At 40.9% G+C, this 21101-nt stretch overlaps 2 protein-coding genes across 2 annotated transcripts; one reads left to right on the top strand and one right to left on the bottom strand.

Annotated features, from left to right (window-relative positions):
- The first annotated feature begins 170 nt into the window (after window positions 1-170).
- On the top strand, window positions 171-8435 carry LOC123953087 (olfactory receptor 1J4-like). The gene is made up of 2 exons (XM_046023009.1): window positions 171-664; window positions 7490-8435. Exons 1-2 carry the CDS (start codon window positions 171-173, stop codon window positions 8433-8435), a joined length of 1440 nt encoding a protein of 479 aa, XP_045878965.1.
- Window positions 8436-17865: 9430 nt separating this feature from the next.
- On the bottom strand, window positions 17866-18807 carry LOC123952535 (olfactory receptor 1N1). Its single transcript, XM_046021815.1, has one exon. The coding sequence runs from the start codon at window positions 18805-18807 to the stop codon at window positions 17866-17868; it is 942 nt and encodes a 313-aa protein (XP_045877771.1).
- Window positions 18808-21101: the final 2294 nt, after the last annotated feature.

Below are 21101 nucleotides of genomic sequence, written 5' to 3'. Positions count from 1 at the left end.
CAATTTTTCTAATTCCATTATGTGCCAACATATAAAAAAAATGAGAAATAGGTTGTTTCCCACTTTCCAAAATAAAACATATATATTTTTCATATGACTACTAAAAATGATTATTTCAGAGTCCTTAATAATTTCAACTATTCTTCATTCCCAGCAGAGGAAAGAGTATCATGAGGAGGGAGAACCAGAGCAGCGTGTCCGAGTTCCTCCTCCTGGGGCTCCCCATCTGGCCAGAGCAGCAGGGAATGTTCTTCGCCCTGTTCCTGGGCATGTACCTGACCACGGTGCTGGGGAACCTGCTCATCATCCTGCTCATCAGGCTGGACTCTCGCCTCCACACCCCCATGTACTTCTTCCTCAGCCACTTGGCCTTCACTGATGTCTCTTTCTCATCTGTCACTGTCCCCAAAATGTTGATGGACATGCATGCTAAGTACAAATCCATTCCCTATGCAGGGTGCATTTCACAAATGTATTTTTTTATATTTTTTACTGACCTGGACAGCTTCCTTATTACATCAATGGCATATGACCGCTATGTGGCTATATGTCACCCTCTTCATTATACCACCATCATGAGGGAAGAGCTATGTGCCTTACTAGTGGCTATATCTTGGATCCTGTCTTGTGCCAGCTCCCTTTCCCACACCCTTCTCCTCACCCAGTTATCCTTTTGTGCTGCTAACACCATCTCCCATTTTTTCTGTGACCTTGGTGCTCTGCTCAAACTGTCCTGCTCAGATATCTTCCTCAATGAGTTGGTCATGTTCACAGTAGGGGTGGTGGTCATTACTCTGCCATTCATATGTATTCTGGTATCTTATGGCTACATTGGGGCCACCATCTTGAAAGTTCCTTCCATCAAAGGGATCTGCAAAGCATTGTCCACATGTGGCTCCCACCTGTCTGTAGTGTCTCTGTATTATGGGGCAATATTTGGGCAATATCTTTTCCCCAAATTAAGCAATTTAGTTAACAAGGACATCATTGTGGCTCTCATGTACACGGTGGTCACACCCATGTTGAACCCTTTTATCTACAGCCTTAGGAACAGGGACATGAAAGAGGCCCTGGGGAAACTCTTCAGTGGGGCAACTTTTTCCTCATGGTGATATAACGTTTATTTATTTTTTTTATTTTTTATAACGTTTATTTAAATCAAAACCTCATTTTGGTTGATGTATGTATTTGATTTTCCATTTGAATATTTTTCAAAACTTTAATGTTCCCACCCTAAGGCAAATGGTGGCATGTTGGATGTGCGTGGTAAATATTTGTTGTCCAGAATTTCATTCCCATATTAACAATGCTCTCTTTTATAAATACCTTTTGATCAGCAAATGCTAACTTAATTTTATTACTTATTTCTGCAACTTGGGGGCATGAATAATACAATGATTTGGTTTTGGTTATCCCTTGTTTGAGATTTTTGGAAACCCTTATATTTTGGGTCTGTAATCTCAGGCTTTAACATGCCCCAGACTCTAAAGAATTAGCTATTTCATTTCATTACACTCTCTTAATTTTTTTTTTTTGCAAATCCTCCAATTTTTAATGAAAGCTCCCAATTGGATTTTTATGTGAGCTTCCCAGTTTTAAAATACTATATGGACCAAACAAATGTGTATAGTCAGGGTAAGGTCTGCAAAGGTCACCAGCATTTATACCCCATTGTAATGGGATAACTCGATGATGAGCATTAAGGAGGGTGCATGACACAATGAGCACTGGGTGCTATAAGCAAACAATGAACCACTGAACATCACATAAAAAACAACATACTATACCCTGGGTAATTTGTTTTAAATAAATAAATAAACCCCACTGTAACATGTCTTGACTTGTATGACCTGCCCAGGGAGATAGAAACTACCATAGGCAGATGGTGGGAGGATGAGGAAGAGGGAAGCTAACAGCTGAGTGTCCTCACTGTACATGTAAGGGAATTAAGGCCCAGGAGAGGGGTGCCTGTTCATGGAGCAGTGGTCTCTGGGTGTCCCCTGGAGAGCACAGATTCTTTCCACTGTTTCCTGTTTCCCTAGAACCACACTAATGGTGGTAATTGTTCTGTCTCCAAGACCCCAGGGGCTTTCTGTGGAATGCCTATATGCTTGCCAGGAAAAAAAAAATGTGCAAGGTAAGGGTCAAAGAAACTTAAAAGCCTCATTTTGGTAAATTTTATGTATCTTAAACAGATTTTCTTTCCATCTTTATAGATATTTTGCCATCAGGGAAATACAAATCAAATACAAACCACAATGAGATACCACCTTACACCTATTAGATCTTTTGAAATCAAAGTCTCCAAACTGCTTGTCACCTGAATAAGAGGAAATGTATTACCCTCTGCCCATGATATAAAATGTTATAACAACAGTTATAACAGACAGAGGGCCCAGTAAGAAATCAAGCCTCACCAACCCTCCTTTGTGGTTGTTGCTGCTTAGCCCCCATATACAATCACAAGTGAAAGCATGCTTCATGCTGGCCTTCTTTGTAAATATAACCAAATTATAGTGCATCTCTCTGAAAGCATCACTACTTTCCTACAAATGCCCCTCCAGGTTCAGCATTGACTATCCACAGATACCCCACCTTCCCAAGTGAAGAATAAAAGCGAAGCTTCTCAAACTTTAGTGTGCATTTCTGTCACAGGAATAAAAGGCACAGCATAGGGAATATAGTTAACAAGAATGTTGTATGGTGACAGGTGGTTGCTACGCTTATGGTGAGCATGGCATAATGTATAGGGAAGCTGAATCACTGTTGTACACTTGAACTAATGTAACATCATTTGTCGACTTAAATTACTCAAATTAAAAAAAAAAAAAAAACTCCTGGAGAGGTTATTTAAACACAGGCTCCTGGAATCTACTACCATGAGTTCTGATTCGGTTGTTCTGGGATGGGACCCCCAATTTTGCATTTCTAACAAGTTTCCACATGACGTTGATGCTGCAGATCTGTGAACTACAATTTGAAGAGCATTGTTGTGAAGACTTAAATCATGGAAGCTGTAGGATCCCATGATATCCTAAGCTATGACCTAACTAGGAGAAACAGAAATCTGGCAAGCAAGGGCCAGTAAAGAGATCTTTCAGCATCTCACTGTGGCCTCACACTCTGATATTCTTCCCAAGGATGGTGTTTCCTCAAAGTCTTCCCTTAGAACTACCTGCCTCTGAATTACCTGTCTCCAGATCTCATGGATGAGCATCTCTGGAGGTGGGGCTGGGATCTGCATCTTTTTTTTAATTTTTATTTTATTTTTATTTGCTTATTTACAGCATAACAGTGTTCATTGTTTTGGCATCACACCCAGTGCTCCATGCAGTACGTGCCCTCCCTATTACCCACCACCTGGTTCCTCAACCTCCCACCCCACCCCCCCACCCCCCCGCCGCCCCTTCATAACCCTCTGGTTGTTTTTCAGAGTCTATAGTCTCTCATGGTTCATCTCCCCTTCCAGTTTCCCTCAACTCCCTCTCCTCTCCATCTCCCCATGTCCTCCATGTTCTTTGTTATGCTCCACAAATAAGTGAGACCATATGATACTTGACTCTCTCTGCTTGACTTAGTTCGCTCAGCATAATTTCTTCCAGTCCTGTCCATGTTGCTACAAAAGTTGGGTATTCGTCCTTTCTGATGGAGGCATAATACTCCATTGTGTATATGGACCACATCTTCCTTATCCATTCTTCCGTTGAAGGGCATCTTGGTTCTTTCCACAGTTTGGCGACCGTAGCCATTGCTGCAATAAACATTGGGGTACAAATGGCCCTTCTTTTCACTACATCTGTATCTTTGGGGTAAATACCCAGCAGTGCAATTGCAGGGTCATAGGGAAGCTCTATTCTTAATTTCTTCAGGAATCTCCACACTGTTCTCCAAAGTGGCTGCACTAACTTGCATTCCCACCAACAGTGTAAGAGGGTTCCCCTTTCTCCACATCCTCTCCAGCACACGTTGTTTCCTGTCTTGCTAATTTTGGCCATTCTAACTGGTGTTAGGTGGTATCTCAATGTTGTTTTAATTTGAATCTCCCTGATGGCTAGTGATGATGAACATTTTTTCATGTGTCTGATAGCCATTTGTATGTCTTCGTTGGAGAAGTGTCTGTTCATATCTTCTGCCCATTTTTTGATATGATTATCTGTTTTGTGTGTGTTGAGTTTGAGGAGTTCTTTATATGGGATCTGCATCTTTAACGAACTCCCAGGAGGTTCTGCTGAACATCGAAGTTTAGGGACATTGCCCTAGGGCATCTGTACTGGAGGGAGGAAGAAGAGAACTGAGCAATTAATCTATGTTTAATGCAGGTCTCTAACCTAGAGCTTGGAGTCCTGTCCCCTTGGGCTCTCTCCCTGGTGGGTCGAATGGAGTCTTCCCATCTCCATTTCTGAAGCTGGTGACTTGAGAAGGGTAAGAAGTCATAAGCTCCAGGCTCATGACTTTTCTCTGTGTCAGTGAGAAGGTTAGGATCATGGAAGTTGTAGGCTGAATCTGGTCCCTGGGTGTGCTGACGAGAAGCTGAGAAACCAAATCTATACTCCCAGGAGCTAGATGACTTGCGCATAAAGTTCAGAGCAGGACTGGGTATCCTTCATCAGGAGCAGGTGTGTGTGTGTGTGTGTGTGTGCGCGCGTGTGCATGTTCATCACTTCTCTGTGCTTTGCCTGAAGTCACTTCTTATTACTAGTTCATAAACAGAAGGATACCACACTCACCACTGGCCACTGACTCTCGGACCTTTAACGCAAAACCTTGGGGAGATGAGGAAGAGAGCCAGCTGGCTGCATACAATTAGTGGGCATATCACCAGATCCAGGCTGGGGGCCCCATCTCATTATTGAAGTCTTAGATGCCAGAATCCTAGTTCTCAATTGGTTAGTGTTAGTGCAGCTTGGTTCCTAGCTGTTCTTACTGCAGGCAGTGTCAACCAGCCCTTTCCAATGCTTCTCTCCAAAGTCCCTGATCACTCCCTCCCCTTTAGACAGCATCGTTGCTTCCACCTGAAAGTATATTTGAAAGACAACTTCTACTTAGAGAGCTTTGGTTCCTTTTTTGCTTTACATAGTACCTATATTACAGGTGTCTTAGATTCTGTTTTATGATTTCCTGCCTGAATTCCCTAATATAGTCTCATACCTTCATAGAAAGCATCAAACCTTGGGCCCAGCAAAAATTTTTCTTTCTTTTCTTTTCATCTTGAAGGTATTTTTAAATAAGATTTTATTTATTTATTTGACAGACAGAGATCACAAATAGGCAAAGAGAGAGGAAAGGAAAGTAGGCTTCCCGCTGAGCAGAGAGCCCAATACGGGGCTCGATCCCAGGACCCTGAGATCATAACCTGAGCCAAAGGCAGAGGCTTTAACCCACTAAGCCACCCAGGCACCCCGAAGGTATATTTTTTTCTAATTTAAATTCAATTGCCAACCAATAGTACATCATTAGTTTCAGATGTAGTGTTCAATAATCTATCAGTTGCGTATAACACCCAGTGCTCATCACATCATGTACCCCCTTAATGCTCATCACCCATTTACCCCATCCTCCCACCCACTGCCCCTCCAGCAACCTTCAGTTTGTTCACTATACTTAAGAGTTTCTCATGATTTTTCTCCCTTTCTGACAACTTTCCATTCTGTTTTCCCTTCCTTTCTCTATGGTCCTTTGCAGACCCTGTTCCTTCTATTCCACATGAGTGAAAACATTATGATAATTGTCTTTCTCTGATTGACTTATTTTGCTCAGCATAATAACCTCCAGTTCCACCCACATCGATGTAAATGGTAAGTATTCATTGGCTTAGTAATTGGCTGAGTAATATTCTAGTGTGTGGAATATTATTACCACACACACAATATCTTCTTCATCCATTAATCCAATGAGGGACTTCTCAGCTCTTTGCACAATTTAGCTATTGTGGAGATTGTTGTTATGAACATTGGGGTGTAGGTGCCCCTTCTTTGTACTACTTTGTACTACTACTTCTTTGTACTACTTCTTTGGGGTAAATACCTAGTAGTGCAATTTCTGGATCATAGGGTAGCTCTATTTTTAACTTCTTGAGGAAACTCCATACTGTTTTCCAGAGTGGCCGTACCAGCTTGCATTCCCACCAACAGTGTAAGAGGGTTCCACTTTCTCTGCATCCATGCCAACATTTCTTGTTTCCTGTCTTGTTAATTTTAGCCATTCTAACTGGTATACAGTGGTATCTCAATGTGGTTTTTATTTGAATTTCCCTGATGCCAAGTGATGTGGAGCATTTTTTTCACGTTTCTCTTGGCCATTTGTATGTCTTCTTTGGAGAAATGTCTGTTCATGTCTTCTGCCTATTTCTTGGCTGGATTACTTGTTTTTTGGGTGTTGAGTTTGAGAAGTTCTCTATAGATTTTGGATACTAGCCCCAGTTACATTTTTCTGGTTTCCACTGAAGATAAGACCCTGAGTTTTTTCACTATAGTTCTTTGTATTTTATATTTAATAGGAGCAATATCACTTCTTGTAGGATGCCTCCTAGGAGTGAGGTGTTTTACATGCATTGCTTGATTTAACTCTTTTTGATTCAGGAACTAGTATCCCTGTTTTAGAGAGGAAAACTTGAGAATCCAAGAGGTGCAATGCCTTGCCCAAAGACATGATCTGACAAATAGCAGAAATGTGATTTTAACACATTCTGTCTGATTACAAAGCCCATGCTTTGCCCTCTACAGCACATAGCCTTGGTGTCAAAGAAATATCAGTTATTGGTAAGCTGTGGTTGAAGTACTACTGGCCAGAAGGCTGGATTTGGTGGAGTGAGAGTCCATATGTCATCTTTATAAAAGGTTTATGCAAAGAGAGAGAGAGAGATGATAAAGTCGTATCCATGGGATTTTTATTAAAATCTCAAATCCCATAGACTAGGTAAGTTTACTAGTTTAGGAAGAAGTAATCCTAATTATAAAGCATGAGGGAAACCAGGCAGAATGGAGAGAAAATGGGTGAAGTCCAAAACAGTGGGTTATCAGAGGTGTCATTCTCTACCAGGTAGGATGTGGTTGGACTTCGTCTGTATTCCCAACTTCGTCATTGATGTATATGACCTTTGCCTGTATCAGATCTTAATCCCACAAGGAAGTGGCTTTGTGGTACCTGAATCCTGCTCAGTATTGGCCTGTTGAGGGGAGTGAGCAGTCCAGAGGGAGAAATAAAGGAGTCTCATGAAACAGAAGGCAGGAAACTAACACTGATTTGTGCCAACTATCTGCAGTGGTGCTTCACTAATGTTATCTTCTTGATATTCGCTATTTTCTCATGACTGAGGCTCATAGTCATGTCTCCAATTTGGAGATAAGAAAATTGAGACTCAAAATGAGTCACTTACCCAGAACTCACAAACATGAAGTGGTATTGTCAGAATGTGAATCTAATTCTAATTGGATTATTTTTCTAACATACCATGCGGCACTCAGACATGAGGCTCCATCCTTAACAAGAGGAGCATGAGGCTGGAGAATCAGAGCAGCGTATCCGAGTTCTTCCTCCTGGGACTCCCTATCCGCCCAGAGCAGCAGGGTGTGTTCTTCGCCCTGTTCCTGGGCATGTACCTGACCACAGTGCTGGGGAACCTGCTCATCATCCTGCTCATCAGGCTGGACTCTCGCCTCCACACCCCCATGTACTACTTCCTCAGCCACTTGGCCTTCACGGATGTCTCTTTCTCTTCTGTCACTGTCCCTAAGATGCTGATAAACATGCATACTCAGGATCAATCCATCCCCTATGCAGGGTGTGTAACACAGATGTATTTTTTCATATTTTTTACTGACCTGGACAATTTCCTTCTCACCTCAATGGCGTATGATCGGTATGTGGCTATCTGTCACCCCCTCCACTATGCCACCATCATGAGAGGAGGGGTATGTATCTTGCTAGTCGCTGTATCCTGGATCCTCTCCTGTGCCAGTGCCCTGTCTCACACCCTCCTCTTGGCTCAACTGTCCTTTTGTGCCGACAAAACCATCCCCCATTTCTTCTGTGACCTTGGTGTCCTGCTCAAGCTCTCCTGCTCAGACACATCACTTAATGAGCTGGTCATCTTCACAGCAGGAGTGGCAGTCATTACCCTCCCACTAATATGCATCTTGATTTCTTATGGCCACATTGGAGCCACCATTCTGAAGGTTCCATCTGCCAGAGGGATCTTCAAAGCCTTGTCCACATGTGGCTCCCACCTCTCTGTGGTATCTTTGTATTATGGGACAATTATTGGGCTTTATTTTTTCCCCTCATCCAGCAGTTCCAGTGACAAGAACATAATTGCTTCTGTGATGTACACAGTGGTCACTCCATTGCTTAACCCTTTCATTTATAGCCTAAGGAACAGAGACATGAAGGGGGCCCTGGAGAAACTCTTCAACAGGGCAACAGTCTTATGTCAGTGATATCTGCTCATCTTTATAACAGATGTATGTATTCATGTATCCTCAGATGTTAGACCTCTTATCTTGAGGCTAGAATGGAATAAGTGCTCAGTAAATATTTGATAACTTCAATTACATTCTATTACAGTTATTGTCTCTTTTCCTACCAATTCTTTAATGAACTGTGAATCCTGAGTTGACGGTACTGATTATTGCTCTTTTCTATTAGATTGTGATATCACATAGCTAATAGAATTTATGTCTCTCCTCTTATTTCCTGGGGATTTATTAGTTCTTTTCTTAAATGGCTTTTTGTAAAGATTTTATTTATTTATTTGACAGGCAGAGATCACAAGTAGGCAGAGAAGCAGGCAGAGAGAAGAAGCAGGCTCCCCGCTGAGCAGAGAGCCCCATGTGGGGCTCAATCCCAGAACCCTGAGATCATGACCTGAGCCGAAGGCAGAGGTTTAACCCACTGAGCCACCCAGGCACTTCCTTAAATGGCTTTATTGAAGTATAATATATAAATATATATAAATGTTATATGTATTTAAAGTATACAACTTGATGTTTTGATATGTACATGTTGTGAAATGATCACCGCAATCAAGCTAATTAATATATCTAACACCTCTACATAGTTATCATTTCATTTTATCATTGTGTGTGTGGTGAGGAGATTTAAGACCCATTCTCCTAGCAAACATCAAGTACACAACACAGTATTGTTATCTATAGTCATCTTGATATACATTAGGTCTCAAAAACTTGTTCGTCTTGCATCACTGAAACGTAATACAATATGCCAGGTGAAATAAGCCAGACTCAGAAAGACAAATCCTGCATGATCTCACTTCTATATGGAACATAAAAATAGTCAAATTCACAGAAGCAGATAATAGGATGGTGGTTGCCAGGAGCTAGGGGGAGGGAGAAATGTGGTGATATTGGGAAGTTATCAGTTTTTAAGAACCTTAGAATATACTAACACGGCTCTTTTGGCAAGAAAGTGTGCAGAACTGGGAATGTGAAAAGTATCTCTTTTCCTTTCCTCACCTCCTGTTCAGTGCTCTTCTATTTGTTGGTGGTGGTGGTGCTGATGGTGGACTAGAAGAAGAAAGTGTATGCTGCCCTTTACAGCTCCAGGAAACGATCCATTGTTATCAGTTCAGGTGCTCCACTTAGGAACTTGAGGCTTCTGGATTTTAGGAATACGGATCACTCTTTTTTTTTAAAATTAAATTTAATTTTTTTCCAGTGTTCCAAAAATCTCTGTTTATTCACCATACATAGTGCTCCCTCTTAACAGACTACAGTGACCTTCAGTCAGGAGTTCACTCTCAGACCAGTTATCTATGAAGCTTTCTGAATGCATGTGTGATTTTCAATCAACAGACAGCCTCAATCCTGATGGAGAATGAGTAGACAAGAAGGCATCCATAGCCCAGAGTCTTCTGTCGCCCCCACTGAATTTTGTGACTTTCTCATTCAATCTCTTATTTATCTCCCTGAAAATCATTTCTACTCAGTTTAGTGACTCCAAGTTTGTATTATGAGCTCAAGTGATCGATTTTCTTCAGCATCCAGTGAAGAACCACAGGGTTCTCTTTCTTCAGACTGTATTCAGTTAAGGACAAACAGGATCACAAATTCTTGTGAGATTCAGCACCATGCAGTTAAAAGAGAAGAGTATTTGGGAAAGACAGAACTCAGTTGTAGCTACCAAAGTGTGTGGCCTCAGGCAATTTACTTATTTCCTCTGAACCTCAATTTCTTCTTCTGTGTAAATGTAAAAATTGTAAAACACCTAATGTTTTTTATTTGAAATAAATGAAATTAGAAATTTGGCTTAGCCAATCAAAAATAATGAATATTTGTTTTCCCTACCTGTGCAACTCATCAGAGATGAGTTTTGGAGCAGAATTTGCACAGATACTCCTGAATTATGGCTCAAGCTCAGGCTCAAGCAGGGCCAAAACAAAACCTGAAGAGGGCAGGAACTATTCTTGCTGGTCTAGAGAAAGTTTGCCTTGCTTGGCCAAGGCACACCCTTGATTACTTGATTCAGTTTTTCTGTTTGCACTGCAGTTCTTTGTTTGGATCCCTGACCATCTGCCTAGCACTGTCAGGCCCATCTTCCAAAAAGTAATGCTGTCATTCATATTTTTAGCCATGGGCTGGTGACATTGCTCTAAACAGACTTTTCTCAAGAAATGTCAAGTCTGCTTGCCTGCTGGCAAGTGTTCTAGCAATACCTGTCCTGCTAGATTGGTTTTCCTTGCTTGTGGACAGCCCAAAGCAAACTGGTATGTGCCATATTGATTTGGATATGTATACAGAACTCCTGGAAATCACTTTTGAGGTATGTGCTTTCCCCTCAGCCATATCTGGGCTGACTCATGATCTTCCCCAGTAAAGCATCCCCTTAGGATTAGAACAAAGTTTGCTACATTTTTTTGAAAAATGTGAGTGTGTGAGGTAATCACAGGTTTACAAATAATTCTAGAAGTTAGTAATTATTGACATTTCAATTGACTATATCCTTCTCAAAACTTAAAGTTACCATTAATTCTTTTTTAAATTTTTTCTTTTTTAAATCAAAATGTAATTAACATGTAGTATATTCTTAGCTTCAGAGGTACAGTTCAGTGATTGATCAGTTGCAGTTGCATATGACACCCAGTGCTCATCATACCAAATTCCCTCCTTAATGCCCATCACCTGATGACCCCATCCCTCACCCACCTCCCCTCCAGCAACAAACCCTGTTTGTTCCCTATAGTTAAGAGTCTCTTATGGTTTGCTTCCTTCTCTGTTTTCATCTTATTTTATTTTTTCCTTCCCTTCCCCATGTTCATCACACACACACACACACACACACACACACACACGTATATTATATCTATATATGATATCAATATATATGCTATATATAATATATCAATGCATTGATATATATGATATGGGTATCATATAAATTGATATCATATATATCAAAATAGGATTTTCCTCTTAAAATTTATATATCTGAGTTGAAATTGTATGTATATAATTTATTTTTATATATACATTATACATATATGATTTACATGTATTTTGTTATAGATGGAAATTGTATGAGAAGATCTACACAGAACCAGAACTGGGGTGCCTGAGTGGCTCAGTTGGTTAAGGGTCTGCCTTCAGCAGGGAGCCTGTTTCTCCCTCTCCCACCTCCCCTGGTTGTGTTCTCTCTTTCTGTCAAATAAAAAAATTATTTTTTTTTAAAAAAGACTTAGAATCACTTAGCTTCCCCCCCACACACTGGTGAATTCTATTAAAAATTTATTTAAATATTTAATTAATTAATTAATTTTTTTCAGCATAACAGTATTTATTGTTTTTTTTTTATTTGTTTATTTACAGCATAACAGTGTTCATTGTTTTGGCATCACACCCAGTGCTCCATGCAGTACGTGCCCTCCCTATTACCCACCACCTGGTTCCTCAACCTCCCACCCCCCCGCCCCTTCAAAACCCTCTGGTTGTTTTTCAGAGTCCATAGTCTCTCATGGTTCATCTCCCCTTCCAGTTTCCCTCAACTCCCTCTCCTCTCCATCTCCCCATGTCCTCCATGTTCTTTGTTATGCTCCACAAATAAGTGAGACCATATGATACTTGACTCTCTCTGCTTGACTTATTTCGCTCAGCATAATCTCTTCCAGTCCTGTCCATGTTGCTACAAAAGTTGGGTATTCATCCTTTCTGATGGAGGCATAATACTCCATTGTGTATATGGACCACATCTTCCTTATCCATTCATCCGTTGAAGGGCATCTTGGTTCTTTCCACAGTTTGGCGACCATAGCCATTGCTGCAATAAACATTGGGGTACACATGGCCCTTCTTTTCACTACATCTGTATCTTTGGGGTAAATACCCAGCAGTGCAATTGCAGGGTCATAGGGAAGCTCTATTCTTAATTTCTTCAGGAATCTCCACACTGTTCTCCAAAGTGGCTGCACTAACTTGCATTCCCACCAACAGTGTAAGAGGGTTCCCCTTTCACCACATCCTCTCCAACACACGTTGTTTCCTGTCTTGCTAATTTTGGCTATTCTAACTTGTGTCAGTGGTATCTCAATGTTGTTTTAATTTGAATCTCCCTGATGGCTAGTGATGATGAACATTTTTTCATGTGTCTGATAGCCATTTGTATGTCGTCGTTGGAGAAGTGTCTGTTCATATCTTCTGCCCATTTTTTTGATATGATTATCTGTTTTGTTTGTGTTGAGTTTGAGAAGTTCTTTATAGATCCTGGATATCAACCTTTTGTCTGTACTGTCATTTGCAAATATCTTCTCCCATTCCGTGGGTTGCCTTTTTGTTTTGTTGACTGTTTCCTTTGCTGTGCAGAAGCTTTTGATCTTGATGAAGTCCCAAAAGTTCATTTTCGCTTTTGTTTCCTTGGCCTTTGGAGACATATCTTGAAAGAAGTTGCTGTGGCTGATATCGAAGAGGTTACTGCTGATGTTCTCCTCTAGGATTCTGATAGATTCCTGTCTCAACAGGAATGGTTGTTGTTGCACAACACCCAGTGCTCCATGCAATACGTGCCCTCCCTATTACCCACCACCTGGTTCCCCCAACCTCCCACCCCCGCCCCTTCAAAACCCTCAGGTTGTTTTTCAGAGTCCATAGTCTCTTATGGTTTGCCTCCCCTTCTAATTTCCCTCAACTTCCTTCTCCTCTCCATCTCCCCATGTCCTCCATGTCATTTGTTATGTTCCACAAATAAGTGAAACCATATGATACTTGACTCTCTCTGCTTGACTTATTTCACTCAGCATAATCACTTCCAGTCCCGTCCATGTTGCTACAAAAGTTGGGTATTCATCCTTTCTTTCTTTCTTTTTTTTTTAATAAACAGATAATGTTTATAAAAAGAATCACTTAGCTTTTAAAGAAAAAGAATTTATAAATGAAATCAGGAGGGGACTCAGATATATATGAATTTTAATTTATTTGTCATTAAGGATAATTAGAGTAAAAAACGGGACAATAGTGAGATTTTCTTTATCATATAGATTCTGTCATTCATTAGCTATTTAGAAAGTTACCTTTTCTAAGTCAGTGTGTCTAGACCTGGTCATATAGAGGTGGATAAAGACACAACCTCCACATGAAAGAAGGGAACATTTTAGTAGTGTAGAGATAGGTGAACTAAAAATACACGGGAGTATTAAAAAGTGCTTTAATATAATACTACTAATAATAATTGTGCTTATTGTGCATGATTACTGTGCTGGGCAGTGTATTAAAAGCTTTAATTCTGTTAATGCTCATAATAATCCTATGAAGCATGTGTATTATTATCTGCATTTTCCAGTTGAGGGAAATGGGCCTAGAGACAATGACCTAAATGTAATAAATGGCAGTAATACAGGGAAGATATAGTTAACGCTGACTGGATATCGCCAAAAGCTTTACAGGGTAGGCAGTTCTGTAGCTGGTTGGATTATGATACATAATGAGAGAAATAGCAGTTTGTTGTTTTTGGTGTTTTTTTTTTTTTAGAGTGAGGAGGAGGGGTAAAGGGAGAGGGTGCATCTTAGGAGCCCGATCCCCCAACCCCAAAATCATGACCTAAGCTAAAATCAAGAATCAGATGCTTAACTGACCGAGCCCCAAGAAATGGCAGTCTTGGCAGAGGGAACAGAGTGAATGAAGACATTGAAATAGCATAATAAATTCTGTTTATGTAAAAAACGTGGGTGTTGCTAAAGCATATGCATGTATGAGTTGAGGGGGGATTCAACAGGTGAGTCTAGACAGGCAGACAAGGACTATATGTGAAGTGGTTAGGATGCCCTGTAGGGGGATCCAGACACTGTCTTGCAAGTGATTGGGTGCCACTGGCTGGTGCATCCAACAGGGATGCAGTAGGGATTAAATCTGGGGAAGGTTATGTTTGTATCTTAGAAAGATTATTCAGGTAACCAATGTGCCAGATGAGTTGGCAATCAATTGGAGAGCCTAGAGACAGAGAGCTCAATTAGCAGGTCATTGTACATCCAGGTCACAGATGATGTGTGCCTGAATGAAGACAATGGCATGGGAACAAACAAAACTATGTACTCTGAAAAACAACCTGAGGGTTTTGAAGGGTCAGGGGTGGGAGGTTGGGGCAACCTGAGGGTTTTGAAGGGTCAGGGGTGGGAGGTTGGGGGAACAGGTGGTGGGTAATGGGGAGGGCACGTTTTGCATGGAGCACTGGGTGTTGTGCAAAAAGAATGAATACTGTTACACTGAAAAAATAAATAAAAAGGAAAAAAAAAGAATATCTTCAAAGGTAGACTAGACTGGTCTTTGTAATTAATGGGAAGTAGATGGTAGAATAGATTGTTCCAGATTTCTGGTCTTGTGAACTGATATTTAAGATTATAATGGAAGGTTAGACACTTTGAATAATTTTGATTAGGTTTTAAAGTGCTATGCACACAATAAATGAAATTTAATCTTCTAAAAAATATGAAGTCTTTTAAAAATGAAGAAACACGTTTCTAACCACCTGCTTTTTTTTCCCTAGTGTAACAGTATTTATTGTTTTTGCACAACACCCAGTGCTCCATGCAATATGTGCCCTCCCTATTATCCACCACCTGGTTCCCCAACCTACCACCCCCCGTCCCTTCAAAACCCTCAGATTGTTTTTCAAAGTCCATAGTCTCTCATGGTTCACCTCCCCCTTCCAATTTCCCTCAACTTCCTTCTCCTCTCCATCTCCCAATATCCTCCATGTCATTTGTTATGCTCCACAAAGAAGTGAAAACATATGATACTTGACTCTCTCTGCTTGACTCATTTCACTCAGCATAATCTCTTCTAGTCCCATCCATGTTGCTACAAAAGTTGGGTATTCATCCTTTCTGATGGAGGCATAATACTCCATCGTGTATATGGACCACATCTTCCTTATCCATTCATCCATTGAAGGGCATCTTTGTTCTTTCCACAGTTTGGCGACCGTGGCCATTGCTACTATAAACATTGAGGTACAGATGCTTTTTAAAATAAGTTCCAAGCAAGAGGAAGGCAAATGCCATAAATGGACAAATTAGAAAGCTCTTCACCATCACCCCCAACTCTATCCCAATTAAAAGCACATCCTACTCACATTATATGAGATAGATGCAAAGATTTATAAATAATTTGTATTTCACGGGGCACCTGGGTGGCTCAGTTGATTAAAGCCTTTGCCTTTGGCTTGGGTCTTGATCCCAGGGTCCTGGAATCGAACCCCGAATCAGGCTTTCTGGTCAGCAGGGATCCTGCTTCCTCCTCTCTCTGTCTACCTCTCTGCCTACTTGTGATCTCTGTCTGTCAAATAAATAAACAAAATCTTTAAAAAAGATAATTTGTATTTCAGTGTGAAATTATTTTATTGTCAACATCATATTAACTCTATTTAAATGGGTAACCTTAAAGGAATAGAAGTTTGGGGGGTGGTGAACTAGTATATATCAAGAAAATAAATTTGGAACTTTGAATACAGTGGGAACTATTCTGGCTGGGTAGGATCTAAGAATGTTAGACTACTGAACAGTGATAGGTAACAGAATCTCTTGGTAGATCTTTATATACTCTGTGCTGATCTAATTGCTAACTGCCACAAACAATATTGGGGAAACCAAAATGCACACATGGTCTCATCTCCTAGTCTGCTTGGGCCCTGTGAGAAAGCCTGAAACAGGGTTCAAACATGTCCACACTATCAGTGGAATAAGATTCCCTAAGGGTCAGAATAGAGAAAGAAACTAGGCCATCTAGGAAAAGCACCGTCTAGAGAAACCAGAAGGTGGGGCTATTTGGGCCAGTTTGTGCAGCAGGTTCAGGATACTCAGGGGACATAGATGGCAGGATAGTGTGGATCTGCACCCAGTAATTTCACACCTCAACCTCCCTCATGTCCACAAGCTGTGTCATCAGGGGCCTTAGAACTCTGCCAAGGGAGCCTCTCTTGAAAGAACTGATCATGAGAAGTTAGAGAATATTTTCTTGCCAGTTCAAAGGACAGAGAAAAGCTAGGCCTTCAGTGGGCCATAGTCTATACAACAATACATTTCAATAGAATGAAAGGAGAGATGCAGACTAAGGAAACCAGAACAGAAGGACTTCAAGATGGCCGCCAGCTCCAGCCCTGATTGTGTGAGAATGCCCTTCTGCCTCCTGCCTCCTTCTACAGAAGTCCTAGTTCAAGTCCTGAAACAAATGGAATCTTTAAGTACTAAGATACAGCAGACTGCTGACATGATTCACATCTGTGCTTGCCAACCATGAAAGCCCGGGACAGTTGGATTGCATGAAAGATGCTCAAGAATTATTCATTGAAAAATATAGGGGAATTGTGAAACATTTTAAGATAGGCTGAGTCTGAGAAACAAACTGCAATGGGGAGGGGGGTTTAGGCAGCCAATGGATACTTGGTTATACCAGAGAGATATAAAGAATTTAACTGATATGGCCCTTATTTTTTAAGAACATATTTTAAATATTTCTAAGATTCTTGGAGCCAGAAGAAAACTTATATGCCTATAAACATAATTTTTTCCATCTCTGCAACTAATTTACATGGTGGGTGCCTCTTTCAGATCTAAAGGCAAACCTGGAGCCAAATAAAGAAAGATGGTTACTGTGTTCATGCTTATTAGTCACAGAAATGATGCTGGCATTGGACATCTCTGACCAGCAAGGGGAAGAGGCAGCACAATGAACTCATCCTTCCTGGTAAAATGGCAAACCACAGGGAGTGGGGCAACCAGCACAGAAATCTCAAGTTTGAAATTCAATCTTCTGATGGGGAAGCCTTTATCTATTCTGCCTCTCCCAGAATGTAACCACCATTCTCACTTGCTTTGTTTTAACCTCCCCTTACTGCTACAAACCAGACAACACCCCAATATTATAAGATTGACAAATTAATAATCTAGAATGAAAGAGTTCTGAAAGCAGGGTTTGTGTCTCATCCCACACTATACCCTCGTGCTGCTAACAGCTCCCAGCACACAGCAAGTGTCTGGTACTGATGAAGGGTGACATCAGTCATTGTAAGTTTTCATATACTGAAAACCTATTGTTATTAGTCACTATATGGAATGCACTTCATAGTTTATCTCAATTCATTGAATCTTTCAGTCACCTTATTAGTGAAGGTTACTGTCTCCTTTTTATTTTTATTTTTTTATTAATTTCTTTTCAGCGTAACAGAATTCTTGTTTATGCACCACACCCAGTGCTCCATGCCATATGTGCCCTCCATAATACCCACCACCTTTTTAGAGATGAGAAAACTAAGACTTAGAGAGGTTAGATAATGGGACTGCAATCTGATGGCTAGTATGGGGCAGACCCAAAACTGAAGCCAAGTTTCTCTGGCACCAAACCTATGACTTCTCATTAAAAGTTGTGATCACTATATGTAAGAAGATAAAATTCTCTTGGAACTGAGGAGCTTCTTAAGGGCCCCTTTCATGTCCTTGTTCCTTAGGCTATAGATAAAAGGGTTCAACATGGGGATCACCACAGTGTACACTGCAGCTGCTGCAATGTCCTTCTTCACAGAGGCAACAGAGGCAGGACACAGGTAAGTACTGAACAGCGTCCCATAGAACACACAGACAACACAGAGATGGGAACTACAGGTGGAAAAGGCCTTGCTCCCTACGCCAGAAGTTCGGACCCTCAGGATGGCTGATATAATGTGGATATAGGAGATGACAATGCAGATAAAGGGGACGATGAGTACTGTGCCTCCTAAGGCAAAAACCATCAACTCGTTGATGTGGGTATCGGAACAAGACAACTTCAGGACAGGAGTTATGTCACAGAAAAAGTGAGGTACTTCCCCAGCAACACAGAAGGAGAGCTGAGCCATGAGGAGGGTGTGAGTCAGGGCAACAATGTGAGTGAGGACCCAACATAATGCAAGCAGCAGGCCACAGACTCGGCGGCTCATGACTGTGGAGTACTGGAGAGGGTGGCAAATGGCCACATAATGGTCATATGCCATTACAGCCAGGAAGAAACTGTCCAGATCACCAAACATCAGAAAGAAATACATTTGGGTGAGGCAACCTGCATAGGAGATGGTGTGATGCTGACTCTGAACATTGGCCAGCATCTTGACAACTGTGGAAGATGTTAAACCTATGTCAACAAAAGACAGGTTGGCCAGAAAGAAGTACATGGGGGTGTGGAGGTGTGGGTCTGAGCTGATGGCCAGGATGATGAGCACATTCCCAGAAAAGGTGACAAGATACATACACAGGAAAATTCCAAACAGTAACTGCTCTTGCTCTGGTGACTCAGATATTCCTCGGAGGAAAAATTCAGAGATACTGGATTGGTTTTCCATGACTCTGCAGCATCTGAAAGCTAGGGAGGACAGTTAGATGCTAGATTTCTTCTAGAACTCTACATGTAAGGACTCCCAAATCTTTGGACTTCCAAATCTCTCTTTAAATTCATTATCTTTCCCAACTGGACTTCACCTCTAATCTGACCCTACTTCCTTTCTCTTCCTTAGAAATCTCACAGATCCTTCCCTTCTTTTCTCTTTCCCTCTAGTCAATATTTTACTCAGTGGGTACTGTCCCAAATAGGATCTAGGCATGTTCAACCCTGGCATGACCAAGCCTTGGACTAGTTCTACCACTGCCTATCAGTTTCATCATTGCATTGCACAGTACATGAGTAGACTGAGGTGAGCTGAATTACATTCTCTTGATGGCCACAAAATTCATACAAAAAATATTCTAAATTCTCATGATACCTCATTTTAGAGTGAAGGGCATATAAAGAACTCATGTTGTTTTATTTCCTTATCATTTCTTCCAAAATAGGACATATGGAGTTCTGTATTTTTCCTCTAATGTTTTGTCATCAGCACTAACAGCATCCCATAGTTAACAATTACCAGCCACTTATTATACTTATGAGTCATGTATAGTCACTGTACTAAGCATTTCATACAGATCATCTCTTTTAATCCTTAAACAACACTAGAAAGCAGAGATTATTATGCTTATGATAGTATAGAGAAGAAAACTGAATAATTTTCAGAGGGACCCTCAAATATTTGAGATAGAATTCCAACTCATAGCATTGGGCACCAGAAAATGCTCATCAATCAAAATGGATAGACAATGATTTTCTGTCATCAAACATTAATCTCTCAAAATTTCTAGTTTCATAGCTTTAGCCTCACTTGCCTTTCCTAGCTTGGATTCTTGTCTTTTATAGAACAGCAATGAAGTTCAGGAGCTAGAATGACCTCCAGCATCATCTGGCCCAGAGGTCCCAAAACACTGGCCTGTGAGATGCTTGCTAGATGTACAGAATCCTCAGACCTACTGAGTTAAATTCCCTATAATACATTCTCAGTGCCTGTATTTAAAAAACTAGAACTAAAAACTAAACCCTCCTCAGGGATTTTGATGCTCAATAAGGATTAAGAAAACTTCATTTAGTTCAACTAACTGTCCTATCTGATTCACAAATAAACCAGCAAAGTTTTAGAAAAACAAAGTGATTGGAAAAGTTAACACTGCTCCTTAGAGGGAGAATTAGATTGTCCAAGCTCTCAGACTAGTGTTCTTTTTGTTCAGTTGGCTGCCTTCCCATTTTTCATTACTTTTTTGTTATCAGTAGCTTACGGACCTAAGTACGTTCCTATTCCCAATCTCTACTCATTGTCCACACCTAAAGTAAAATTAACCTCCAGATCAAGTAAGGATATAGCATTGTTCTATTTTGAAGTTAATATTTCAAACTTTAGCAAGGGCAATAACTGAGAACCATCACATATTTATCTACCCCTGAGCCCTACACAAATTGAGGAACACACCTAAGAGCTATGTAAATTACTCTGAGAGATCAGAAAGCCACAAGTTCTTTTCTCACCTGTTTGATCTCTCAATAGGAATGTGATGCCGCATAAAGGCTAGGCTCTCTGACTGGATACATTTTAATTCCCACATCCTGGAGGCAGGAGACTCTCTTAAGACCCAACTGACTGTGTATCTTGTCAAGAGGAGGGTGATGCAGACCAGCAGACAGCCCCATGCTTTCCTGACATTCAGATCCTGCTTTAGGGAGTTTACTCATTTCCATTGGAGATCTTAAAGAGACTGTGCTTTATTTTAGAGAAGAGCTGCACCTGTTTCATTATCCCTGTTGGCATATAATGCCTTGATCAGACTATTCCTGTAGAGATCCCTCAGTCTATACCACCAACCAGTTAACCTCAGATATCCTCTAAAAAGTGTCCAAGCTCTACCCAAGGGCCTTGTATTAATACCTCTCATTCTATCCTTTGGTTCTTCCTTTCCTTAAAATGGCTTTTCATCCTTCATCCTGTCTAAAGCCTCAGAAAACTCTATAGATCCTAGAGACAACAGTGAGATCCTTCCAGAACCTTTGGGCAACTCCTGTCTCTGTCATCCCAGAGTGATAAGATCCCTTTACTTACCTCTACTGCTTCTTCATCTACTGTGTCTGCCAACAAGTAAGACCTGGTCTGGACATGTTGGAGAGAATATCCTAAAGGCAGTAACAGCTAGCCTGCAACTGTTTCTCTCCAGTTTCTCTTCTTACTGCTACCCTCATTACTGAAAAGAAGGCACTGCAGATGTCCTTAATTTGGGAGGA

The sequence above is a fragment of the Meles meles genome, chromosome 11, assembly GCF_922984935.1.
Source record: "Meles meles chromosome 11, mMelMel3.1 paternal haplotype, whole genome shotgun sequence".
Lineage (NCBI taxonomy): Eukaryota > Metazoa > Chordata > Mammalia > Carnivora > Mustelidae > Meles > Meles meles.
The sequence above is the reverse complement of the archived record's forward strand: the minus strand, read 5'-3'. Positions and strand labels throughout refer to the sequence as shown.

What these genes read in the sequence shown, in the direction of transcription:
- LOC123953087 (XM_046023009.1), top strand. Translation starts at nt 171, where the DNA reads ATGAGGAGGGAGAACCAGAGCAGCGTGTCCGAGTTCCTCCTCCTGGGG. An exon ending in CACACCCTTCTCCTCACCCA is followed by an intron (nt 665 to 7,489) that starts GTTATCCTTTTG and finishes CCTTAACAAGAG; the next exon opens with GAGCATGAGGCTGGAGAATC.
- LOC123952535 (XM_046021815.1), bottom strand. Translation starts at nt 18,807, where the DNA reads ATGGAAAACCAATCCAGTATCTCTGAATTTTTCCTCCGAGGAATATCT.